Source organism: Panthera uncia (assembly GCF_023721935.1).
Source record: "Panthera uncia isolate 11264 chromosome A1 unlocalized genomic scaffold, Puncia_PCG_1.0 HiC_scaffold_16, whole genome shotgun sequence".
NCBI lineage: Eukaryota > Metazoa > Chordata > Mammalia > Carnivora > Felidae > Panthera > Panthera uncia.
In genome coordinates, this window is record NW_026057576.1 from 17,080,356 (window position 1) to 17,108,273 (window position 27,918).

The 27,918-nt window shown below is 36.2% G+C and overlaps 1 protein-coding gene across 7 annotated transcripts in view; it reads left to right on the forward strand.

The window, feature by feature from the left end:
• The window catches only part of COG6 (component of oligomeric golgi complex 6), a 130,964-nt gene that overhangs the window by 26,690 nt on the left and 76,356 nt on the right, over positions 1–27,918 (forward strand). For all 7 annotated transcript variants that reach the window (XM_049647427.1, XM_049647426.1, XM_049647424.1 and 4 more), the window contains exons 11-13: positions 1,314–1,378; positions 4,096–4,187; positions 10,099–10,216. In XM_049647427.1, coding sequence (XP_049503384.1) covers positions 1,314–1,378; positions 4,096–4,187; positions 10,099–10,216 — 275 coding nt within the window. The remainder of the gene's footprint in view (positions 1–1,313; positions 1,379–4,095; positions 4,188–10,098; positions 10,217–27,918) is intronic.

Genomic DNA, 27,918 nt, shown 5'->3' on the forward strand with positions numbered 1-27,918 from the left:
CACTTGTGCTCCGGTCCCTGTGACCTTCCCTATCAGGCCAAGACTCCTCTGCCTGACTTTTAAGACCCTTCTGGTGCGTGTAGCACACATGGTCTCAGATGTCCACACCACACTTTAAAGTGAGAGGTGAGAGGAAGTGAGAGAAAGTGAGAGGTGGTATATCCTCCTTTTATATGTGTGACCAAGTGTCTGGTTTAAGGTCGTTAAGCCACTAAGGCTCTCATTTCTTTCTACCACCCAGCCCCTTTATTCATTCTCATGTGACTGTTGTAGTTTTTTGAATAATTACCCATGTAGTACTTTATGTACTTAAAATTTTGGTCTTGATTTCAAGGAAGAAACTGCTGATGTGTGGTTGTTACAGGATTTCACGTCTTCTTAATGGCGATTACCTTAAGATGCCTGTTGTTAGAGTTTGAGGGATAAATGGAAAATTCAGGTACTCTGTTTTTGATAAGAAGTGAGGAGGAATATTGTGACTTTGTCGCACTGGTCAGCCCGCGCCGCTCTGGCTCAGATCCTGATCTGCAGGAGAGGCTAGTGTGCAAATCGGGGAGGGTACTTACCCTCTTGTTTTTCTCGCTCTTTGAAATTAAAATTAGACTCAGTGGGTATGCTGGATTGGCACAAAGTCTGCACTTTTTAAAGTGGGTTTCTGTTATCCTAATTACCTAGTTTAAAATAATGTATTTCTTAAAAGATGTTTTGGTAAAGTGTATCTGAGAGGCAGTGTGAAGAGGTTGGAAGAAAATAGATCGGAGTTGGATGAAACAGGTTATTCTTTGAGAATGACTTAATTCTTCTAAGCCTCAGTTTCTCCATCTGAAAAAAAAAGTCAGTCACAAGCAGTGAATGTCAAGTACCCAGGAGCTTGGCAAATAGTCACTATTTAGTAAATGTCAGTTTTTCCCTTAGGTTACAAGGTGTGCTTTGCATTTTTACCTCTCAGCTTCTGTGCTCAGCACCCCTGCCCAGAATAAGGTGTTTGTAGAGCAGACACTAATACATCTTTATATCACTTCCTTCAATTAATATGTTTCCCAGTCATTTTTTTCCTGTGACTCATACATTTATTCTTTTTCACAAAGAAGTTGTTTATTTTATTAATCAGCAGTGAAATAAATTAACCAGGTTCTAGACCCAAATATTAACATAATTAATAATGTCCTAAAAGACATTCAACTTAATAAAATATTGTTATGTTACTTTAAATGTTTGTTATTAGTGTCATTAATCATATACATTATTGTTCGTGTTTTGAACTTATGCGTAATATGGAAAAAACATTTTAGTAATGCTATAATTAATTGTAGGTGTTGAAGAAAATATTCAGGAAGTTGTTGGGCATATTACTGAGGGTGTGTGCAGGCCTCTGAAGGTAAATATTTTGCTTTTATATATGTTATATGGTATCTGGATAAATTATTGCCTTATTCCTATGAGTTTAAAAAAAACTTCACAGCTGGAAATCAAGCTATAATTTTCTCAAATTAACACATTAGTGTAGGATTGTAAAATACATTTAAAAATAATCATTATCAAAGCACCTGGGTGGCTCAGTCGGTTAAGCGTCCAACTTCAGCTTGATCGTGATCACGGTCATGATCTCATGGTTCACAGGTTCAAGCCCCATGTCGGGCTCTGTGCTGACAGCTCAGAGCCTGGAGCCTGCTTCGGATTCTGTGTCTCCGCCTCTCTCCGCACTTCCCCTGCTTGTGCTCTGTCTCTGTCTCTCTCAAAAATAAACAAAAATTAAAAAAAAAAAAAAAAAGAATTAATGGATTGAGTCTTTGTTTTCCAAGTCTATGGGTGGTAAGATGATGCTTCTTTTTATATGACTGTTCTGGGTTGCAAAGCGATTACTAGCTAACATTTGAATTTTACCTTTCTTAATAAAAACTTATGATATGCTCAGACCTTCATACATTCTGGTGGGTTCTATGAAAATAAGTTTATATACAAAGATAAATGGCATGGAAAATAGAGCTGAATGCTGTATTGCATGGTACAGAAATAGTGCCCTCAGATTGCTGATGTGTACTGGGGAACAAACGTCTACTCTAAGCAGCCATCTACGATGTTAAGACAAAGGTTTGTTATTATCCCTGTCAGTCCTGCCTCCTCCTTTTGTCCCCTCCCCATAAACACAGATTCTCTCCATCTTTCTCTTGCTTTCTGACTCTTGTTTGCTCCAGCTCTCTCTTTGGCACTGGAATGGAGAGCCGCCATTGGGTCTTTTATCTCCTCCCAAGATTGTTGTCCAACCGCCTGTGGCCCCTTTGGCTACTTTTAATTTCTGCCTTTATCATCTCTGCCACTTCCGATACAGTTACAGTTTCTTGAGTGGTTATTATGTGCCAGGGACAGTTGGAAGCATGTTATGTCTGAGCCATTCTTCCCGTCACTGCTGTTAAGCTTTGCTAATAATGCTTGTTTTTCTCCAGTGCCTTCTACTTTCTAGTTGGTTCCTGCTGCCACCACCTCCGTAGTCTCTTTCAGCCTTTGTACATTTGTGTTTTTCTCTCATCGCCTGTTGTTTTTCCTGGGACTGTTGGCCTTTGCTGAAAATGGTGGTCCTCTTATGTCACCCTCAGAAAACAGTGTGGCAAACAACCTTCGTGTATTGGACATAAATCCCCTGATTTTTCAGCCTTTCTCTGTTCTTTTCATCGTAGCTGAAAGGATGCTACTTTCCCGCAGAACCTTTGTGTGTGTGTGAAAAGAGGCGGAACTGGGTTTGTTTCCTCTTCTTCCTCTGTGTCTTCCCTCTTTTCCTTCCCTTTTTCCCCTCCCTCTTCCTCCTTTCTCACTTGCTTGACAGAGTTGGCGTAAAGAGTATTTTTTTGATGCCTGAACATTTTTGGAGAGACTTTGCCAGATAGCTAAGATGCTGTTACAAATCTACTAGAGAAGAGCTGTCTATCTACAATTAGCATCTATTATATTTTGTCCTGATAATTACATTAACATTCAGAAAATATCACTTATTGATATATCATTTAAATCACTATTGAGGCAGGCCTTGGACCTAGAAAGAAATTGTAATGTGTAAATCGTGGTTTTTGAGTTCACATGCTGTTCACAATTTATAATATTGTGTTAGTTAGCTCATCTACTAATGTCTAATGCCAAAAGATGTATAAATTTCATAAACATATTAATGTAAAGGTCATTTAATTTCTGTAATCTGAGAGGTATTTGTATGCTCACATACATACATTTATAAATCTATTTTAGCAGATCACATATGTTGGCATTATGACATATTCCAAAATCTAAGTACGAGAAACTTCAGTTTTCAAAAGCATGTATTAAGCATCTGTTGTGTATGTGCTGTTCTCCCAGATGCTGTGGAGATATAAAAGCAGCAGAAAACAAATACAAGGTCTGTGTTTAGAATCTAGTTAGGAAACAGGAAGACACAATGTAAGCAGTGGCTTAAGAGCAGATACAATATGTAAGGAAGTACATACCGGTGTAATTTAGCTTGCATTCATTAATTAGGGAATATAAAGTAAGGGATGGAATTTAATTAAGATTCCTAGTAGTTAACCTTAAGAGAGATCGAGTTAACTTTGAACTAGATCTGATATTGCCCTGGTAGTCGTAATTAGACATATGTGTTGGTGCTAATTTAAAAAAGGAAATTCGGCATAACAGTTTGAAGATAAGAATTCTTTAATTTTTTTTTTTCTGAATAGTTGATGATAGAGCAGTATTTGCACTGGTAATCTGCTCTTAGGGAGGTAACAGCTGATTTGCAAATAGTGCTGAACTAAATTCCATTATATACTGGTAAAGAACCTCACAATGACCTCCTCATGTATTGGTTATTTTTGGTAGTGACTGCCTTCAAGCCAAATTCTGTAGGTAAAAGATTTTTTTTTTTTTTTTGGTAGAGTATATCTGTGTTAAAATATTTCTGTTATTCTACTATCCCTTATAATTTAATATTCAGAGATTACTTAGAAGGAATTTTGTGATTTCTATAGAATTAAATTTTGTCTTTTTAAAATGCTGTTTAGACCACATGTGATTGTAGAATGAAAATTACGCCTTTAAGAAATGTTTAATTTTTTTTTCATGTTTTCACAGGTTCGAATTGAGCAAGTAATAGTTGCTGAACCTGGGGCAGTTTTGTTATATAAAATTTCTAACCTCCTCAAATTTTACCATCATACAATCAGGTAAGTGGAATGGTTAAATGTGCTTGTTAGACCCTCTGTGATACATTATTTCAGGTAGAAACACAGTATAAGGTTTTGGTTTTGTTTGCTTTCACCATTTGTTCGACTAAATATAAACCAGCAGAACCTCCACACCTTATGAATCATTATGTATGTGTTGTTTGTGCTGTATTTTAAGGTCCGCCGTTTCTTTTCCCTTTCTTCCCCAAACATAACTACGCGCATACACACACACACAGCCTATATAACAGTATAAGTTTGTAGTGTGAGTATTTTTTTAGTTCTTCTGCATTAGTAAAAGAGATCCATGGTACCTACAGTAATTAGACATTACACTCAAAGTAGAGCGCAATAAGTGAAGTGTCCTATTCTGGGTATAAATAATGTAAGTTTTTTTTTTAACATTTAGTTTTCTATTAATGATAAAACAGAACTATAGCTTTGTCTGCTTTCAATAAAAGCTACTTTATCTGATTAGGAACCACTTATTTTCTCTATAATTTGATCTTTGACTCCAAAAGATTCATTTATCTTCACTTTGCAGTGATGGTATACACTTGAGCTTTATTATAAATGTCACTATAAGACCATATTCTGTGTCTTGTGTTCCATGTAGTTGTGTTAAAACAATGACCTTTCACACTATATTTTGGATAGTTTCCATTATTAGTCCGTTAAAAATGATTTAACAATTATTCTTCATCCAGTATGTTAGTATCAGGAACAGAAGTCCAATTGTTAAAATCCAGGGGTTATTATAACTAATAGGAGAGGTGCAGGGATCTCTAGTTAAGGAAGCACCCAAAGACTATGGTGGTGACGTTCCCTACCTTCTAGTAGCTGAGGCTAGCCACCCAGAACTTCACAGTTAAGAGATGAAATTCACATGCTATTAGTAAATTTAAAAAAAAATTTTTTTTTAACACTTATTCATTTTTTGAGAGACAGAGAGAGAGCGCAAGTGGGGGAGGGGCAGAGAGAGGGAGACACAGAATCCGAAGCAGGCTCCAGGCTCTGAGTTGTCAGCACAGAGCCTGATGTGGGGCTCGAACTCACGGACCACAAGATCATGACTTGAGCCAAAGTTGGACGCTTAACTGACAGCCACCGAGGCACCCCGGTAAATTTTTAAACAAAACCAACAAGCCACAGGCTATATATAACTAATCAGTGATAGGATTTGGGTTAGTCCTCTAACATTTTAGATATAAATTTATTACCATCATTTGCCATGACTCAGAAGCAATAAATTAGTTTCAATTGTGATGTTGTAAGCTTCCTAAAATAAGAGAATGATACGTACTTAGAAAACACAACAGCAGCTGAAAGCAGCTAACACATAACTAATGCCGTATTAGGCAAAGGTAGTGGTAAATAATTTTTAAATTCTTTATGTAGTAATACCCATGATGGTACTGAACAAAATTTATCATTTGAAGATAAAGATAACTCAGTTTCTAATACAAAGAATGCTAAGAAAAAATCATTTGGATTCAGAAGGTAATATATTTATTAGACTCTGAGAATTATAATTTTTCTATCTTTGAAAGTGATGATTTTGAGGATGACAGTTGGATCTTTTGATCATTTTTTTCCATGTGCTTTTTTTACTTGTTCACGTATTTCCTCATTTAGTCAATTAAAAAATTGATTGCAGACGTCAGTCTACTAGATGCTAAAGATATGGCAGTGAACAAAACCGCTTAAACTTACATTCTGATGGGGAGAAAGACAAACAAGTATAAAATAATAATTTAGATAGTGCTAAGGGCAACGAGGAGAAATAAAGCAGGAGAAAGGAAACGAAGTATAGGGAGTGACCACATATGAGCAAGTGTATGTGCATGGGGCTGTTTTAAAGGCCTTGTGGTGGAGGTGATATTTGAACACAGACCTGCACAGCGTGAAGAAGTTGGGCATGTGAAGATCTTGGTAAAGAGCATCCTAGACAGGGTATTCTGGTCCTGAAGCTGGAAAAAGCTTGCATTTTACAGGACCAGAAGGAAGGCCAGTGGTTGGAATAGATTGAATGGAAGGAGTAGGGAGGAATGAAATCAGAGAGGTAAGCAAAGGCCAGATCATGTAGGACTTTGTAGGCTATGGTGAAGATTTTGATTTTATACTGAGAGGGTTGGAGAAGATGTATGTGTGTGGGGGTGGGTGGGGATGTTTCAGTGACTTGAGCTGATTTATGATATATCAGGTGACTCTGGACACTGTGGATAATGTAGTGTACTGGGGTAGAGGGGAACAAGGTATTTAGGAAGCAGTCTGTGTTCTGAGCAGAGATGGTGATGTGTCAGAGTGATAGTCTTGGAGGTCCAGAGACAATAGGAAATATATATGGACTAGGTAGGGTGACATGTGGGGAGTCTGGGACGAATTCTTGGCTTTTGGTTTGAACAGTTAGATGGGTGGTATTGTCGTTTGCTGAGAGGGAGGATGCTGGAGAGGAACAGGTTTATGGGAGTGGGTGGGTGCTGAAGAGTTCAGCCCAGTTTTGGCCATGTGGGATCCAGCATCCCTGTGAACGCGTGGTGGGATGTGTTGAGTGAGCAGACAACAGAGAAGTCAGGGCCGAACCTATACCTCTGGTAGTTTGCAGCATATAGATGGTATTTGAAGCAACAGGACTAGGTAAGATCACTTAGCAAGTAAGTACAGATGAAGAAGAGGCCTAAGACTGAGACCTGGGGAGCTCTCATATTTAGAGGTTAGAAAGAAAAGAAACCCACAAAGAAAATTGGGGAAAAATAGGGGATGTGCAAATTTTCAAAAAAAAAAAAAAAATGCCCCCTATACATTCAAACTCCCAGAGGATAGATTCCATCAAAAGGCAATAGTAAACGAGGCAAAGGAAGATGCAGAATCCATGAAAACAGGGAATCCAGCATACTTTGATTACATTTCCTTACTTGTAAACCTTTTTCTCTCTGTACTTAGTAATTGCTTTGTTTTTGTATTTGCTTACTTTCCTATGTCCTGATCGCTGTTTTAGACCCAAATTTTTTTTTTTTTTCTTTTACTATATAATTTATCATCAAGTTAGCATGCAGTGTATACAGTGTGCTCTTGGCTTTGGGAGTAGATTCCTGTGATACATCACTTACATACAACACCCAGTGCTTATCCCAGCAGGTGCCCTCATCGATGCCCATCACCTATTTTCCCCACCCCCCTGCCCCTCCACCCCCATCAAACCTCAGTTTGTTCTCTGTATTTAAGAGTCTCCTATGGCTTGTCTTCCTCTCTGTCTGTAACTATTTTTTTTTTCCTTCCCTTCCTCCATGGTCTTAAGTTTCTTAAATTCCACATATGAGTGAAAACATAAGATTTCTGTCTTTCTCAGACTTACTTCACTTAGCATAATACCCTCTAGTTCCATCCACATGGTTGCAAATGGCAAGATTTCATTCTTTTTCATTGCCAAGTAGTATTCCATTGTATAAATATACCACAGCTTCATCTATTCATCAGTTGATGGGCATTGGGCTCTTTCCATATTGTTGAAAGCGCTGCTATAAACATTGGGGTACATGTGCCCCTGTCCTGTATCCTTTGGATAAATTCCTGGTAGTGCTTTGCTGCAGACCCAAACCCTTAAGTGGACTCCACATTTTCTCACCGTGTAGTCAAGCACATCTACCAGTTCTTCCCAACTTCTCTCCCCTCTTCCCTTCCTGCATTCCTCTTGGAACCCTCATTCTCTTCCTCCAGTCTGGACTGGTTACTTTCTGGCCTCCTGCAAGGCTGTGACACTGGGGTTTGTCTTCTTCATCAGCCTGCTCATTCCCTTATGTTGAATTCCCTGATGCCTCAGTTAGCTCTGAATAGTATTTACATGCCTGTAATATTGTAAACGTTGAGTGTTTATTCACCAGAACCCTGTGATATAACTGTGTTAGAGAGCCTGGGAAAGCTGAAGTTTGGGTATATTGTGGTGGGGGATGAGCATTATGTTAAGAGAATTTGACTCTCATCTTCCATAGCAGGGTTTTTGTAAATAATACCTAAAATTGAAAAATCAAGTAATGGCAGGATAAGCATGTTGGGTATAAATATGGAGTGAAATGCAATAACCATCTGTAAGTACTTGGCCCAGTTACTGGTACCTGTTGAGTACTTTGCAACCATTAGTAAATTCTAGATCTGAGTAAGTGCAAAATATGGCCGATAACTCCAATTTTTTTTTTTTTAAATGAATGTAAACGTATGTTGTTATCTCTCCAAAGTTTTCATTAAAATGTCAGTTTCTGGGTGCCTGGGTGGCTCAGTCAGTTAAGTGTCCAACTCTTGATTTCAGCTCAGGTCATAATTGATCTCATGGTTCGTGAGTTCAAGTTCCGCATCAGGCTCTCTGCTGACAGCACAGAGCCTGCTTGGGATTCTCTCTCCCTCTCTCTCAAAATAAATAAATAAACATTAAAGAAATTTTTAAATATCAGTTTCTGTTTGTATCCATTCAGTTTTTTCCCCTGTTGCTTGGTATATTTTACTATTCAGAAGCATACTTATTTTTATTGTATGTATAGGCATGTGTGGGAATTTCTTTCAGTTTATTTTGGTGTTTAGCTTATACTATTTTTAATTGAAATACTTTCTTTTTTGTAAATATAGGTATTATGGCTACCTGTTTAGGAATTTGCTTTTATTTTGCTGTTTACTTTATATATATGTTTGTTAATCTGGTTTGCCTGCATTAGCTATATAAGAATTCATTCCAATTTGTTTTAGTTTCAGAATGTATTGAAGTAAATGGCATTAGTATTTGCTTTTATAACATGTCATGTGTAATATATCAGTTTTCTGTAAATTGGCTTTTTTTGTTTGTTTGTTTACTATCTAATGGTATTTAGTAATGCCATTATATTTATTTTCAGCAATCTAAATTTCTTTTAGGTATAGTAAGATGGTATTGTGCCATTAGAAATTAGGATTTCCTACTGGATTATGGTATATTTTCACATCAACAAAAACCTTTTCTCCTAATATCAAATTTTTAAATGACTTTCAGTACATGAATTAGAATAAAATTGGGAATTGTTTTATATACAGGCTTGTTTTACATTCTAGCAAAAATGAGAAAATTCCTTAGATAGGCCTAAGAAATATCCTTGTAATAGCAAATTGAGGAGTATAGAGTGTGCTAATAATTAGATATTTTAAAATATTACAAGATTTTTCACATTCAGTCTAAATTTGCTGCTACTTAGGCAGTCGTATAAAAATTGAGAAACTTTATAATTTATATATGATGTCAGAGGTTTTTGTTTTGTTTTACTCACCTTTTTTTAATGTTTACTTATTTTTGGGGGCGAGAGAGAGAGAGAGAGAGAGAGAGAGAGAGAGAACAAGTGGGGGAGGGGCAGAAAGAGAGAAGGACAGAAGATCCAAAGCAGGCTCTGCATTGTCAGCACACAGCCCGATGCGGGGCTCCAACTCACGAACCACAAGATCATGACCCAAGCCGAAGTCAGACACTTAACTGATTAAGCCACCCAGGCGCCCCGGTGTAAGAGTTTTAATGGAAAGAATAAATCAGTGTTAATAAAATTTAAATATTTTATGAACAGAGTTATTATTGATGGAATGGCTTCCTTAAAGTTAAAATTAGGTCTTGGATAATCAAGACATGCGTTTACCGTAATAGAGAAAAATAGATGGATTTGCATCTTATAAGTGTTTTTCCAAAAGAGATTGTGAAACACTGGAAACATTTGTTTGTTACCTAACTCTTAAGTAAAATATCTGTCATTTTTATGTGAAACTAAAGTAGTTGTTTTTAATTCACAGCTTATATTCTCCATACATACTTTTATTTTAAATCTAGACCTTTTAAGCGAATTATATTCAGTTAAAGAACTCATTGTGTCAGGCTTGTTTTGCAACCTGAAATATTCTTTGCTTTTAGTGGCATTGTTGGAAATAGTGCAACTACATTATTGACTACCATTGAAGAAATGCATTTGCTAAGCAAAAAAATATTCTTCAATAGCTTGAGTCTTCATGCAAGTAAATTAATGGACAAGGTATGTTTGGAAAATGCAGTTCTTAAACTATGTGAGTGTGAGTTTTGCACATTTAAAAATGTTTTACTGTTTTTACATTGGCAATTTGTTCCCATTCCATACAGTGTTGTTCTGAGTTCTTCCCGTGAACAATTAAATTTACTTTGAGATGACTTTACTGGATCTGGGCTTATAGGCTGGGTTCCTGGAACAGTGTAACACTGAGTCATAATTAGAGGTAGAATCTCAAGCCTTAGTTTCACTACCAGTTTTCTATAACCAAAAAGTTGTAATTAAAGCAAACTTACTATATTTAGGTCAGGGCTAAGATGACATACAGATTGGAAAACTGAAACTCTTACTGAATGTTTTTTTCTAAACAGTTTGCTTATAGTTTTACTCTCTGATGGTCCAGCTTTGTCCTTAAGAAATTTATGCTCCTTTGAGTTATATACTGCAATTAATTATGAAAATAAACAAGATAATAAAAAACTCCCACCGGAAACAAGTAAAGCACCACAACAAAAATCTGGTAACAAAAATCTGAGAGTCTCAAGAGCTAATATTTTCAACTGAGCAGTGTGTTGTGATAAGACCTTAAGGAATGGATTTACAATAAGCAAACGCTTTTTTATTTTTATTTCATTATTAAGGACTCAGGTCTTTTAAGGATGCATCACAATCAACATACTAGCTTTTTTTTTTTTTTTTTCTTTTAATCATACCACTCTAGTAGTCTGGCTATGTTAGACCCAGAATTGTAATATAGAATAGTTGGTAGCATTCCAATCCTGAGTTATCTGGTCAATTTTTACATCCCTAAGTTCAGAGAAGCTTAGGAGTCTGACCTCCTGTAGGACTCAAATTCTTTTGGAAAAGCAACATGAATTTATGGACCTGGACCCACTTATGTTTTTTTCTGTTGTATGTATTTTTGTTTATGTAAGTTTACTGGTAGTCCGTTTTTTTTTTTTTTCCTTAAGATTTTATTTATTTAGTTAGTTTTCTAAACTTTTTTATCGTCAAGTCAGTTAACATACAGTGTAGTCTTGGCTTCAGGAGTAGATTCCGCGATTCATCGCTTCCATACAACACCCAGTGCTCATCCCAACAAGCGCCCTCCTCAGTGCCCATCACCCGTTTTCCCTACCCCTATCAACCCTGTTCTCTGTTTAAGAGACTCTTATGGTTTGCTTCTCTGTTTGTATCTTACTTTTCCTTCCCTTTCCCTATGGTCATATGTTAAGTTTCTCAGATTCCAACATATGAATGAACTCATATGATATCTGCCTTTCTCTGACTAACAGTTCTGGTTATGTATATGTTTACATGAGTTCTTACTTAAACAAAAATTTTTTAAAATAGTTCATGTGTACTTTGAACATGAACAAACATTTGCTAGCTGATGAGAGTACAGTGGCAAACAAGATTGGTTGGCCTCGGGTTGCTTCTCCTTAGTGGAAAATAGTTAAATTAATCAATGGTTGCCATAGAACCACATGTTTTATGAAAGACATGTGCCCAAGGTGCTGCAATGCTAGCACAAAAGGAGAAGGAGCTTTCCAGAGAGGGAGATAGAAGGCTTAAACTTGGAAGGACGTAGAATTTAAATAGGTAGATAAGGGGGTAGACAGAGGCTATCCTAAGTAGGGGAAATAAAAAGAATGTGTAAGAGCACAAGCTGTGAGTCACCAGTAAACAAATATTTCATTTATTTAAAAAATCACCTGGGGGCGCCTATGTGGTTCAGTTGGTTAAGTGTCCAACTTCGGCTCAGGTCATGATCTCATAGTTCGTGAGTTCCAACCCTGCGTTGGGCTTTCTGCTGTCAGCGCAGAGCCCGCTTCAGATCCTCTGTCCCCCTCTCTCTTTGCCTCTTCCCTGCTGCTTCTCTTTCTCTCAAAATAAATAAATTTAAATAAAAAAAAATCATTTGGAAAGTGGTATAGCATGTAGATAGGAGAGAGACCAGGTTGCAGACAGGAAGATTATGGGAGTATCAAGGTAGTTTTTTATGAAAATCATGATCTAAGGTAGAGATTCTAGGAACAGCCATGAAGGAACACATTCTTAAAGGGGTAAAGGTAAACCTTCAGAATTTAGTGACTGATTGAATATGGGTACATGAGAGGGAGGAACCTAAAATAATTCCTATGTTACCAACCTGGGAATATTGATAGTAATCACAAGTGTCTGTAACCTGGAAAGATGGTAAAATTTACAGGATAAAGATGATATTGCTGACATTAGTTAGACAGGATACCTTGAGATACCCTATTTTGTCTTATCTAGTTGGGAGCTGTACAATGGGTTTAGATAGTTTTACATATAGAAGATAGTTGGATCCATGGATTTGGATGAGGTCACTAGGAATCATGTTTAATAAGAGCAGAGTTCTCAGACACACAGTCTTGGGAAACCCTGACATTTAAGAGAAGAAAAGAAGCCCACCGTGGTGGGATGCTGAGGGAGGATGATGGGAGACTCAGGAGAAAAGTGAGGAAAGGGTTTTCTCAGAAAAGCCAAGAGAATAGAGTTTCAGGAAGCAGGACATGGTTAATGACAGATACCGTATAAAGAGTTCTAGTAAAAAAAGGACAGTAGATTTGTTATCTTGGGCAACATATAGGGATCCGTGACGTACTGAGAACAATTGTAGCTGTGTGCTGAGGACAGGAGCCAGACTGTAGAATGTGGAAAAGCACACGGATGTGCTTATTACCCAAAGTTTTACCGGTTGGAAAACATGTGGGCTACAGACTGAAAACATAGTAGGCATTCATATTTTTGAAATTTGAAAGAGAACAACAAAACAAAATGGTAAAAGGAAAGATGGAATTAAATTTCTGTGATAAATTAGGAAACAGGAAAAATAGATTTTTTTGAGAAGATCAACAAAATTGACAACCTTCTGGCAATTCTTTAACCAAAAAAAAAGAATTAAAAATTAGAATATCAGAAATTTGAGATATTAACCAGAGATACGAACTAAAATTTATTAGAAAATATCATATTAAAATGTAACAGTCTTATGCTAAAATAATCTGAAAATCTGAATAAAAAGAGTGATTTTAGGACAATGTAAGTGGATAAAAGGGTAAAAAAAGAAGTGGAAAACTTGAATACACCTGGCGAGGGAAGAAAAGTTATTGGAGAACATGCTGCTAGGCTTAGTTGAGGTTATACAGATAGTTTCATCCACACCTATGAACAGATAATTATCCAGAACACAGGAAAATATAGAAGAATTCCCAGTTCAATTTAGGTGTTGTAACACTGACATAAAAGCCTTTAGAAGACAGTACAAAAGTGAAAATCACAAATCAGTCACTTTAAATTAAAAAAAAAAAGTTAAAAATACCATTAAGCCAAACCCAGCATTATGTTCAAAACAAGTATGGGTTATTTGCAGAAATACAAGAATGTTTAAGTGTTAGAAAATACATTAAATATCTCAGTGTTAAATAAGAAAATTTTATATTATCATGATAGTTCATCAGGTTGTTGGAGGAAAAATCTTAATAAGAAAGCAAAAATTCTTCTTTAACCATGTAAAGATAAGTAAAACTAACAGCCCACATTATAATGAACACAGAAGCACTACCAATATACTGTATGTAAGTCAAGAAAGAATAAGACAAGAATGCTTGCCAATAACATTTTTAAATAATAGAAAGACTAGATTAAAAAGTGAGAGGTGTAAGTATTTCAAAGGAGGAGACATTAGATTATTTATAGATGCTATGATTGTCTACTTCAAAAACCCAAGAAAATTAATTGAAAAGTTTTAGAACTAGTAAATGTATTTAGGAAGTTATTTGGTGACCAGATCAATACACAAAAATAGTTTTCAGGGAACGTGGTGAAGTTGGAGGCACCTGTAATCTGTCTCTGCACCGAGGCAAAAATTGCACTGACAGAATCCGTCTCCCTCTCAAAATAAATAAATAAAACTTAAAGTGCTCAAAGAAGAAAAAAAATCAAGATGGTCTTTCAAAAGTGAGGGCATTCTTTCACAAGAATGAGACCTTCCCAAATAAAATAAAGCTGAGGGAGCTCATTACTACTAGCCCTGCCCTGTAAGAAATGCTCAAGGGAGCCCTGCAGGGTGAGATGTAAGGACAGTAGACAGTAACTCCAAGCTTTATGAAGAAATAAAGATCTCGATAAAGGTAAATACACAAGCAACTAAAAGTCAGTATTGTAACAAATGTTTGAACTCTACTTTTTGTCACATGATTTAAGAGCCTAATATCTTCTAAAAAAAATATTTGCTGTAAAAGCTAGCATTGTTGTGACTTTGGTTTGTAATTCCATTTTTTGTCTACATGATGCATTTAAGAGGCTAATGCATTTAAAATAATTATTAGTTTGTATTTCGTGACATCAGCTACTGACAGGGTGGGGGTGGAGCTGTAAAGGAGCAGAGGTTTTTTGTAGGTTATTGACGTTAGCTGGTATAAAGTCAAATTAGAGTGTTACATAATTTTCAGACCTTAAACGTAATGCCCATGGGAAACACAAAGAAAATAGCTAAATATACACAAAAAGAAATGAGAATTGAAATGTTGCATTCACTATAAAAACCAACTTAAAAAAAGACAATAATGCAGGAAATGAGAGACAAAAAAAGACTATAAGGTATATAGAAAATAATAGCAAAATGGTAGAAGTTTCTTCTTACCAGTATTTACCTTGAATATAAACAGGTTAAATTCTCCAGTAAAAAGATAAGAGATTGGCAGAATGGATAAAACTACAAGATGCAACTATATGCTGTCTACAGGAGACTTATTTTACATCTAAAGACACATAATGAAAGTCAAAGGGAGGAGAAAGATAATCCATGTAAATACTAACCAGAAGAGTGTGGTGTGATGATAACATCAGACAAAATAAACGTTATTATTATTTTTTTTAATATATGAAATTTATTGTCAAATTGGTTTCCATACAACACCCAGTGCTCACCCCAAAAGATGCCCTCTTCAATGCCCATCGCCTACCCTACCCTCCCACCCCCCATCAACCCTCAGTCTGTTCTCAGTTTTTAAGAGTCTCTTATGCTTTGGCTCTCTCCCACTCTAACCTCTTTTTTTTTTTTTTCTTTCCTTCCCCTCCCCTATAGGTTTCTGTTAAGTTTCTCAGGATCCACATAAGGGTGAAAACATATGGTATCTTTCTCTGTATGGCTTATTTCACTTAGCATCACACTCTCCAGTTCCATCCACGTTGCTACAAAGGGCCATATTTCATTCTTTCTCATTGCCACATAGTACTCCATTGTGTATATAAACCACAATTTCTTTATCCATTCATCAGTTGATGGACATTTAGGATTTTTCCACAATTTGGCTATTGTTGAGAGTGCTGCTATAAACACTGGGGTACAAGTGCCCCTATGCATTAGTACTCCTGTATCCCTTGGGTAAATTCCTAGCAATGCTACTGCTGGGTCATAGGGTAGGTCTATTTTTAATTTTTGAAGAACCTCCACAGTGTTTCCCAGAGTGGCTGTACCAGTTTGCATTCCCACCAACAGTGCAAGAAGATTCCCATTTCTCCACAACCTCTCCAGCATCTATAGTCTTCTGATTTGTTCATTTTGGCCACTCTGACTGGCGTGAGGTGATATCTGAGTGTGGTTTTGATTTGTATTTCCCTGATGAGGAGTGACGTTGAGCATCTTTTCATGTGCCTGTTGGCCATCTGGATGTCTTCTTTAGAGAAGTGTCTATTCATGTTTTCTGCCCATTTCTTCACTGGATTATTTGTTTTTCGGGTGTGGAGTTTGGTGAGCTCTTTATAGATTTTGGATACTAGCCCTTTGTCCGATATGTCATTTGCAAATATCTTTTCCCATTCCGTTGGTTGCCTTTTAGTTTTGTTGATTGTTTCCTTTGCTGTGCAGAAGCTTTTTATCTTCATGAGGTCCCAATAGTTCATTTTTGCTTTTAATTCCCTTGCCTTTGGGGATGTGTCAAGTAAGAAATTGCTGCAGCTGAGGTCAGAGAGGTCTTTTCCTGCTTTCTCCTCTAGGGTTTTGATGGTTTCCTGTCTCACATTCAGGTCCTTTATCCATTTTGAGTTTAAGACAAAATAAACTTTAAGTCAAAAATTATTATAGGAGATAAATAAGGGCAATTGGATATTAATCAAAGGTTCAATACAGCAAGAACATAAAACAATTATTAAACTTTACTTAACTGATGACAAACATCAAAATATATGAAGCCAAAACTAACAGAATTGAAGGGAGAAATAGATCTGTATTTATAGTTGGAGACTTCAGTAACCTATTTGCATTAATAGAATAATCAGACAGAAGTTGACACAGTCAACTGATAAGATCTAACGAACGTATACAAAGCACTCTACCCAACAAAAACAACAGTGTACACCTTCTTCTGAAGTACACATTGCTCATTTTCCATGGTAGTTGTATGTTAGGCCACAAATTGATCTTAGTATATTTTAAAAGATAGATATGATACAAATTGTCCTCTCTGACCACAACAGGATAAAGTTACAAATCAGTAACAAAAAGAAAACTGAATTTACTCACAAATCTACAGAAATTTAATCATAAACTACTTAGAGACAAATGAAAATGAAAACACAATATGTCAAAACTTACAGGATGCAGTGAAAGTGGTATCAAGGGGAAACTTTATAGCTATAAATACTTACATTTAAAAATCAAGAAAGGCCCCTGGGTGGCTCAGTGGGTTGGGCATCCAACTTTTGATTTCAGCTCAGGTCATGATCCCTGGGTTCTGGAGCTCTGTGCTGAGTGTGGAGCCTACTTAAGATTCTCTCTCTTTCCTTCTACCCCTCTCCCCTGCTTGCAATCTCTCTCTCTCTCTCTCTCTCAAAAAACAAAATAAAATAAGAAAGATGTCAAATCATCAACTAACTTTACAGCTTCAGGGATGAGAAAAGAATACACTGAACTCAAATCTAACAGAAAGGAAATAATAAAGACTAGAGCAGTCTTTATTCTAATCTAAATGGAGAATAGAAAAACAAAGAGAATATCAGTCAAACCAAAATATGGTTCTTTGAATATGTCAACGAGATTGACAAACCGTTACCTATTCTAGACTAAGAAAAAAGAGAAGATTCGTATTACTAAAATTAGAAATGAAAGTGAGACATTACTACCAATTGTATGGAAATAAAAAGGACTTTAAGAGAGTATTAATGAACAACGATATGCCAACAAATTGGATAATCAGATAAAATGGACAAATTCCTAGAAATACAAAAGCTACCAGGACTCATGAAGAATTAGATTGAATAGACCTATAATTAGTAGAGAGATCGAATCAGTAATCAAAAATCAATTGCACACCCACTCTGCAAACAAAAGCCCTAGATCTCATGGCTTCACTGGTGAGTTCTACTAAACATTTAAAGAACTAGTATCAGTCCTTCTCAAACTTTTTTTAAAAATTGAAGAGGTGGGAACACTTCTTAAATCATTCCATGAGGCCTGTCTTACCCTGAAACCAAAGCCAGAAAAAGACACTACAAGAAAAGGAACTAGAGGGGCACCTGGGTGGCTCAGTCGGTTGAGTGTCCGACTTTGGCTCAGGTCATGATCTCATGGCTTGTGAGTTCGAGCCCCACGTCGGGCTCTGTGCTGATAGCTCAGAGCCTGGAGCCTGCTTCCGATTCTGTGTCTCCCTCTCTCTCTGCCCCTAGCCTACTCGCTGTCTCTGTCTCTCTCAAAAATAAAATAAACATTAAAAAAAAATAAAAAAAAAAAAGGAACTAGAGACCAATATCCCTTATGAAACCTATGCAAAAATCATCAGCATAATACTAACGAACCAAATTAGGAAGCATATTAAAAAGATTTTACACCATGATCAAGTGGGATTTATTCCTGGAATGCATATGAAAGTCACACAATATAGTTATCATTTAACAAATGGAAAAAAAAAACATGGTCATCTCAATCGATGCAGAAAAAGCATTTGACAAAATTCAGCACCCTATCATGATAAAAACACTCAACAAACTAAGAATGGAAGGAAACTATCTCAACATAATACAAAACTTCCAGCAAACATCATGCTCTTTTCCTAAAGGAAAAGACTAAAAGCTTTTCCTTTAAGATCAAGAACAAGGCAAGGATGCCCACTTCCACCACTTCTGTTAAAAATAGTGTTGAGGGGCGCCTGGGTGGCTCAGTCGGTTGAGCGTCCGACTTCAGCTCAGGTCACGATCTCATGGACCGTGAGTTCGAGCCCCGCGTCGGGCTCTGGGGCTGATGGCTCAGAGCCTGGAGCCTGCTTCCGATTCTGTGTCTCCCTCTCTCTCTGACCCTCCCCTGTTCATGCTCTGTCTCTCTCTGTCTCAAAAATAAATAAACGTTAAAAAAAAAAAAAAAATAGTGTTGAAGTGGGGCGCCTGGGTGGCTCAGTCAGTTAAGTGTCTGACTTCAGCTCAGGTCATGATGTCACTGCTCGCGAGCTCCATGTTGGGCTCTGTGTTGACAACTCAGAGCCTGGAGCCCACTTTGGATTCTGTGTCTCCCTCCCTTTCTGCCCCTCCCCTGCTCGTGCTCTGCCTCTCTCTCTCTCAAAAATAAATAAACATTAAAACAAACAAACAAAATAGTCTTGCAAGTTCTAGCCATAGGAGTTAGTTAAGAAAGAGAAACAAAAGTTACCCAAATTGGAAAGGCAAAAGTAAAATTGTCTTTGTAGATGATGTGATCTTAGAAAACCCTAAAGATTCTAGCAAAAAAAATGAACAAACAAAAAAAAAAAACTAGTGAGTGACTTCAGCAAAGTAGCAGGGTGTAAAATCAATACCAAAAAATCCGTTACATTTCTATACACTAACAATGGAAAGGAAATTATGAAAAAATTCTATTTATTTATTTATTTATTTATTTTTTTTTTTAAATTTTTTTAACGTTTATTTATTTTTGAGACAGAGAGAGACAGAGCATGAATGGGGGAGGGTCAGAGAGAGGGAGACACAGAATCTGAAACAGGCTCCGGGCTCTGAGCTGTCAGCACAGGGACCCGATGCGGGGCTCGAACTCACGGACCGCGAGATCATGACCTGAGCCGAAGTCGGCGCTCAACCGACTGAGCCACCCAGGCGCCCCGAAAAAATTCTATTTATAATAGCATTAAAAAGAATAAAATGCTTAGGAATTAACCAAGGAGATGATAGACTTGTACAATGAAAGCTATAAATGTTGCTGAAAGAAATTGAAGAGGACATAAATCAATGGAAAGACATCCCGTGTTCATAGATTAGAAGACTTTCTATTATTAAGATATCAATTCAAAGCAATTATAGATTCAGTATAATTCTTACCAAAATCTCAAGGACATTTTTTTCAAAAATAGAAAAACCCATTCTATAATTCATGTGGAATCTCACAGGATCCTGCATAGCCAAAACAATCTTGAAAAAGAAGAAAGCTAGAGGATTCACATTTCCTAATTTCAGAACTTAATACAAAGCAACAGTAATGAAAACAATGTAGTATTAACATAAAGGCAGATACATAGCGCAATGAAATAGAATAGAGAACCCAGGAATAAACCCTTGCTTTTATGGTCAAAAGATTTTTGGCAAGGATGCCAAGACCATCCTATGGGGAAAGGAACATGGTGTTGGGAAAACTGGATAATCACATGCAAAAAATGAAGTTAGACCCTTATCTAACACCATATACAAAAATTAACTCAAATAAGATCAAAGACTTAAAGGTAGACCTAAAATTATAAAATTCTTAAAATAGGACAAAAGCCTCACAACATTGTATTTGGAACACATAGAATATATGAGGACTTTCAAAACTCAACAACAACAAAATAGTCTGACACAAAAATAGGCAAAAGATAAATAGCACACATGGAACATTTTCTAGGATAGAAATAAGGTAGGCTACAAAAGAAATCTTAGCAAATTCAGAGACTTAAACTATATCAGCTATCTTCCCTGACCACAATGATATGAAACTGAAATCAGTAACAAGAGGAAAACTGGAAAATTTAACATGGAAATTGAACAACACACTCCTGATCAACCAAGGGATCAAAGAAGAAATTAAAAGGGAAATAAAAAAGTTTCTTGAGACAAATGAAAATGGAAATTCTATATACCAGAAGTAATGGGATACAGTAAAACCAGTTCTAAGAGGGAAGTTCATAGCAATAAACACTTAGGTTAAGAAGCAAGCGAAAGCCCAAGTAACCTTCCTGTACACCTTAGGGAACGATAGAAAGAAGAAACTGAGCCCAAAGTTAACAGAAGGAAAGAGATAATAAAGGTTAGAGCAGAAGTAGATGAAATACAGAACAGGAAAACAATAGAAAGGATTAACTAAACTAAGAGTTGGTTCTTTGTAAAGATGAACAAAATTGACAAACTATTAGCTAGACTAACCAAGCAAAATAGAAGACCCAAATCAAAAGTATAAACAAAAAAGGAGACATTTCAACTGATTTTTTGGAAGAGTTTGAGAAAGACTGATGTGAATTCTTTAAATGCTTGGTGAAATATAACAGTGAAGCCATCTAGTCCTGGGCTTTCTTTAAAATTTTTTAAACTGATTTCATCTCCTTACTAGCAGTTGGTCTATTCAGATTTTCTGTTTCACCCTAATTCAGTTTTGGCAGGTTGCATTCCTTCTAGGTTGTCCACAGTTTGTTGGTATATAGTTGTACATAGTACCTCTTATGATCCTTTGTATATTTGTCACATCAGTTGTAGTGAGCACTTAGTATTGGCCACACACACACATACACTAATGGTTAAAATGGTTACATAATAAGGAAGAAAGGAGAGAGTAATATCCCTATATGCCAGATCTCATGGGACTTAGTAGTTCGGTGAATAACTAGTTCCCTTCATTTTGTGCTTATTATCTTTTGCACCCTTTTCATTGTGCCATGCTTACTTTGCAAGAACACCTTGAATTAAGCTTGTCAATTTCTCTTTTGTATACTGACTGCTGAGCACTCCTGAAGAAAATCATGTAGACACGCAGACTGGATTTACCAAAACTCACCATCTCCAACCTCAGCGAAGCCCGCCATAATGGCAGTCGTACAAATGCTTAAGCAGCCATTCCTGTTTACCTGTCACCCATTTTCTCAAATCTATGCTTGCTCCTACTTAGATTGCCAGCCTTTGCTAACATTGGATAATAGGCATTGTAAAATACCTTTGCCATTACACTATATGAGCAAAAAGTGACATCTTTTTTTGGGAGGGGGGGTGTTCAACGATTCTAGTGAGAATGAACATTGAAAATATGTTTATTGGCTGTTTGTGAGTTGCTTGTTCATGTCCTTTGCCATTTTCCTACTGGGTTTTGTCTTATTATTTTCTGATACTCTTTATACATTAGGAATATTAGCTGTCACTTTCATTAGAAATATTTTCTCCAGGTCATTGTTGGCCTTTTCCATTTGCCTATAGTATTTTCTGACACATTACTTCTGGTTTTTACATAGTAAAATCTGAAGTTTTTGTTGTTGTTGGTAGTGGTGGTTTTTTTCTTTGCGGGGTCGGGGTGGGGGTTCCCTTTGGGAGTATGTGATGCTTGAAAACTTCCCCACAACCAGAAAATATAGTTAGAATTTAATATATGATAGCATCTGTCAGTGGGACAATATTAGATTATTTAATAAAGTTATTTAGATGCATGTTCTTAGGTGTTTTTGTGGTTTCATTTTTACATCAATTTTTAATTTACCTGAAGTTTATTTTTGTCCATGCTGAGAAGGAAAGGTTTCCTTATTTTTCCCAAATGGTTATCCATTTATTCTATTTTTACTCAGACTGCTAGGTTCTTATATATTTTATGTCTCTAGTAAAGTTAAAATAGAAGTTGCAAGAAAATAAGAAAATAAAATGGATAAAGAGGATGGCATCTTTCAATTAAAACCTAAAACAATATAGGGTATAAATGGGGGGGGAGGTTAATTGTAATTTGAATATTTTAAGTGCAAGTTATGTGAGTTTATAGCAGTGGATGGGTTTTGACTATTATTGGTTACTGTTGTCATTATCAGTAATTATGCCCTGAAATGTTTTTCTCAGATACGAATTGGGCTATATTTAGGGATATTTTAACATTAATCAAGATGGGAATATGATGCTGTTTATAGCTTGCATGTTGCTTACATCTGCAACCATGTCAGGGTTCTTTCAAGAATTATCCTCCTTTCATTAAATTTTACTGTTCCATATTTTATATTAATTATATTTTTTTCTTATTCTGCATCTTGTAAATCATTCACGTCTTTTAAAAAGATTCTACCCTTATAAGGAAAACAACACTTACTCAGAATGGTCTTCATTAGCAAAGCACCCAAGTGGAAATTTTTGTTAATAAAATTTTAAGTAAAAATAAATAAATAAAATAAAATTTTAAGTATATGGTAAAATTATTAGGAAGAGTAGCCTTTAAAATAAAGGTATTGCCAGAAATGAACTCTCTTTATATGATTCCTTCTGTGCTTTTAAAAAGACATATTTGGAAACTAATTCTTTATTCGCTATAAAAAATACATTCAAGGACATCATTTTATTGACAGTCGTATCTTTTCCCTAACAAAGCAGTTTGCAGCACTTGAGAGTACCCAGGTGTGTGCGCTCCCTCCTTATCACCTCTCTTGAAACGTTCATAACTGCAAAGCCAGCAATGTCTAAAGGGAATTCAGTCTTCCTCGACTTACGACGGGGTTGTGTCCCGAAAATATCCTAAGTTGAGAATGCATTTAATACACCTAACCTACATCATAGCTTAGCCTAACCTAATCTTAAACGTGCTCAGAACACTTACATTAGCCTGCAGTTGGGCACCATCATCTAATACAAAAGCTATTTCATAATTAAAGCATTGAGTATGTCATGTAATCTCTTGAATATCGTACCGAAGGTGAGACAGAAACTGGTTGTGTGCTCACAGAGTGGTCATCAGTTGTTTACTCTTGTGACCGCCTGGCTGACTGGGAGCCGCTGCTTGCTGCTTCTGCCCCGCGTCACAGGAGAGAAGTGCACTGCCTGGTGATAGCCTGGGGAAAAAATCAAAATTCAGAATTTGAAATACAGTTTCTACTGAATGCGTATTGCTTTCACACGGTCGTGAAGTCAAAAAATTCTAAGTTGAACCATCATAAGTCAGGAACCGTTTTGTGTATCTATGCTGCAAAATACACGGTGCCCTATCAATTTAAGCTAGACAGGCGTTGGCTAAAATTCTTTTCACTATAGTGGTGTTATAATTCTAATTTAACATGTGTCATAAATGAAACCCAAATAAAATTAATAGTAGTCAGGGTTAATTTACTCAGGCCTCTGGAAAAACAAAACAAAACTAAACTAAACTAAATGGTCCTTTAAATAAATTGTGACTTCAATTCTAGTATTTAGTTTGTGTTTGGAATCTTCTTTTACTGTTCAAAATGTAGTAAATGGACCAGAAGCTTAGCCATCACTTCTGAGCTTCTTAGACGTTTAAAAATCTTAGGCTCGCCTAGACCTACTGAATCCGAATATGCATTTGAAGGTTCCCTGATCATCCGTACGCATGTTAAAGTTTGAGAAATGCTGGCCTACATGAAGAGTTTGAGTTTCACATTATTCCTTACAGATTGTTCTGCCAGGAAAAACAAACAGTATTCTCAGCTAAAATGCTTTTTAAATTTTAAATAAAATTATGTTAAATAAAAAGTTGTAATTATTTGAAGTTATCTCAAACAAATGTTAGTTTGCATTTTAAGATTTATCTTGGGTATTTTTATCGACTTAAGAACTTTAATTCCATAAGTAAATACGTAGGACAAGAGGGAATTTTTGGAGGTGATGGATATGTTTTATGGCATCGAATTTGGTGATGGTTTCATGGGTGTATGTGTATCTCCAAACTCACCAAATTATATACGTTAAGTACACCTGTTTGTTATGTCAATCATACCTCTCAATAAAGTGGTTTTAAAAAACACCTTAGTTCTATGTATTGTCAGTTGCTAGAACATATAAGCATGCAGATAGAGCAAAAGGAGTCTATATATAAAATGAAGAAGTCAGTTTAAAAATAGGAGGGTTGTTTTTTTTTTTTGGTTGTTTTTTTTATTTTTGAAAGTAGATGGGTGAGTTGTCTTCTAAGAAGCTACAGAACAGAAAATTAGAGGACTTTAAATGGAAGATATTTGAAAAAGTAAAACTAAAGTTGACAGTGGAATAAAGGCTTAACAGTTTTTGTAATTTGTATGGTGCAGCCTTTTCATTTTCTTTGAAAAAAATCAGAGGGGTACCTGGGTGTCTCAGTCGGTTAAATGTCTGACTCTTGGTTTTCAGCTCAGGCCATGATCTCACAATTTGTGAGATCAAGCCGGGCGTCATTGGGCTCCACCCTGACAGCATGGGGCCTGCTTGGCATTCTCTCTCTCACTCTCCCTCTGCCCTTCCCCTGCTTGCGCACACTCTGTCTCCAAATAAATAAACTTAAAAAAAAAAAACAAAACAAAAAGGTGCATCTACCTATAAAAGGGATGAAAAGTGTCATAATAAACAGTCACAGGAAGTACAACTCTGTTTAGTTTCTAGCTGTATACGTTTTTTAAAAAGAGAGGTTCTAGAAGGGAGGGAGACAAACCATAAGAGGCTCTTAAATATAGAGAACAAACCGAGGGTTGCTGGAGGGGTTGTGGGTGGAGGGATGGCTAAATGGACAAGGGGCATTAAGGAAGACACTTGGGATGAGCACTGGGTGTTATATGTAAGGGATGAATCATTGGATTCCACTACTGAAATCATTATTGCACTATATGCTGAGTAACTTGGACGTAAATTAAAAAAAAAAAAAAAAGCCAATAAAAAAAGTTAAAAAAAGAGACGTTCTAATATGTGGAATATGAAATTTTCAGTAGACTAAACGTTTTTAAATTTGAGATTTTTATAGTTCAACTTTATCAATTGGAAAATGTACATAAAACTTACGTGTCTTTCATAAAGCTCTTTTGTACATTAATTATTAATGGCCATGTTGTTTATGAATTTTGGATACTTTTATAATCCATTGTTGATTCTCAGTGCTTACAGAATATAAACAAAAAGATCAAAAGAACTTTCTTTTTAAGTGGCGATGTAACTGACAGTACACAAATCTTAAGTATATAGATAGTTGAATTTTTGTATTTCTGTATGCTCATTAATCTCCACCCAGATCAAGACATCAAACATTTCCAGCATCTCAGAAGGCTTCTTTATGCCTTTACTCAGTCCCCCCAAGGCAAACCATTATCTGACTTTTATTTCCTATTTTTGTGTGCTATTCAAATTCACATAAATAGATACATGCTTTTTCCAACTTTTTTGGATCTGACTCCTTTCAATTTAACATGTCTGTAAGATTCACCCATGTTGTCTGCAGTAGTTATTTTTCAGTTATTGTGTAATAATTCAGTTGTAGAAATGCACCACAGTGTATTGATGGACACTGTATTGTTTCCAGTTCTTAGGTACTGTAAATAAGGATCCAGTGAATATTCTTGTACATGTCTTTTGATGGATGTAAGTTTTCATTTCTCTCGTGTGTATACACAGGAATGGAATGTCTGGGTGATGGGACTGATAATGTTAGTAGATACCACCAGGCATCTTTTAAAGCGTGTGTACCGGTTTAGTCCACCAGAAACGTGTGAGAATTTCGTTTGTTCCACATCCTCTCCAGTACTTGATAGTGCTGATCTTTTCAGTTTCAGCCATTGTGGAAATTATGTGGTGGTATTTCATCTGTGATTTGCACTTTCTTGAAGACTATAAAGATGTTGAACAGTTTTTCATATGTTTATTGGTTGCTGGATATACTCTCTGTGAAGTGTCTTTTGAAGTCTGTTACCCAGTTTTCTATTGGGTTATCTGTATTTTTCTTACTGATTTGTAAGATTTTTTTTAAAATGTGTTCTGGATAAAAGGAAGCATTACAAATATTTTCTCCCAATTTAACGTGTCTTTTCACTCTCTTAGTGGAGTATTTTGATGAACAGAATTTCTTCACTTTAATTTTGTTCTGTATCCTGACTTTTATTTATCTAATCTCTTCCTGCCCTTACGGTATGAAGTTATTCTTACATGTTTTTTTCTAAGAAGCTTGGTTTCTTTAGCTTCCACATTTAGGTCTTTGATCCATCTCAGATTAATTTTTAACTATGCGATGAGGTAGTGGTCAAGGTTAATTTTTTTCCCATATGAATATCTAGTACATCAAGCACCATTTCTTATAAAGGTAATCCTTTCCCACTGAATTGCAGTGGAAACTGTCAGAAATCGCAAGACCATATATGCATGGATTTGTTTTGTGAATGTTTATTCTACTCCCATTGGTTTATTTGTCTGTCCTTGTACCACTACCACACTGTCCCGTATAACACTTAACCACTAGAAATCCATTTCACTTGGATGAAATTAAGTTGAAGTGATAGGAGGATGTTAATTAGATACTTTTCTACTTTAGACTTTCTTTCCATTATTTTTACTACATTATTATTAAATTATAGATTTTATTTATCTGACAACCGCCACAGTTTTCATTTGCTTTTGAAGCATAATTCTGACCCAGGGCTAATCTGATATGTGTAAAAGCACTTCATAGAAGGTCGGTTTGTTAAATGAAGTGAGTTCAAGTAGTACTTGTATCATTTGTCATTGGCTCTAACTAAGGCATGAGTTTGATTTGAATTTGTGCAGCTTTTACAGACCTTAATTCAAGGGGATCAAAAAAGATTCTCTTCAGCTATCTCCTATTCGTGCATGAGATTTCTGTCACTAGCCTTCTGTTTGGCGATTGAAAAATGAAATTTTTATTTCCCTGATGAGGAGTGACGTTGAGCATCTTTTCATGTGCTTGTTGGCCATCTGGATGTCTTCTTTAGAGAAGTGTCTATTCATGTTTTCTGCCCCTTTCTTCACTGGATTATTTGTTTTTCGGGTGTGGAGCTTGGTGAGTTCTTTATAGATTTTGCATACTAGCCCTTTGTCCAATATGTCATTTGCAAATATCTTTTCCCATTCTGTCAGTTGCCTTTTAGTTTTGTTGATTGTTTCTTTTGAAGTGCAGAAGCTTTTTATCTTCATGAGGTCCCAATAGTTCTTTTTTGCTTTTAATTCCCTTTCCTTTGGAGATGCGTCAAGTAAGAAATTGCTGCGGCTGAGGTCAGAGAGGTTTTTCCCTGCTTTCCTCTCTAGGGTTTTGATGGTTTCCTGTCTCACGTTCAGGTCCTTCATCCATTTTGAGTTTATTTTTGTGAATGGTGTAAGAAAGTGGTCTAGTTTCATTCTTCTGCATGTTGCTGTCCAGTTCTCCCAGCACCATTTGTTAAAGAGACTGTCTTTTTTCCATTGGATATTCTTTGCTGCTTTGTCAAAGATTAGTTGCCCATACTTCTGTGGGTCCAATCCTGGAGTCTCTATTCCATTGGTCTAAGTGTCTGTTTTTGTGCCAATATCATGCTGTCTTGATTATTACAGCTTTGTAGTGGAGGCTAAAGTCTGGGATTGTGAAGCCTCCTGCTTTGGTCTTCTTCAAAATTACTTTGGCTATTCGGGGTCTTTTGTGGTTCCATACAAATTTTAGGATTGCTTGTTCTAGCTTCGAGAAGAATGATGGTGCGACTTTGATTGGGATTGCATTGAATGTGTAGATAGCTTTGGGTAGTGTTGACATTTTAACAATATTT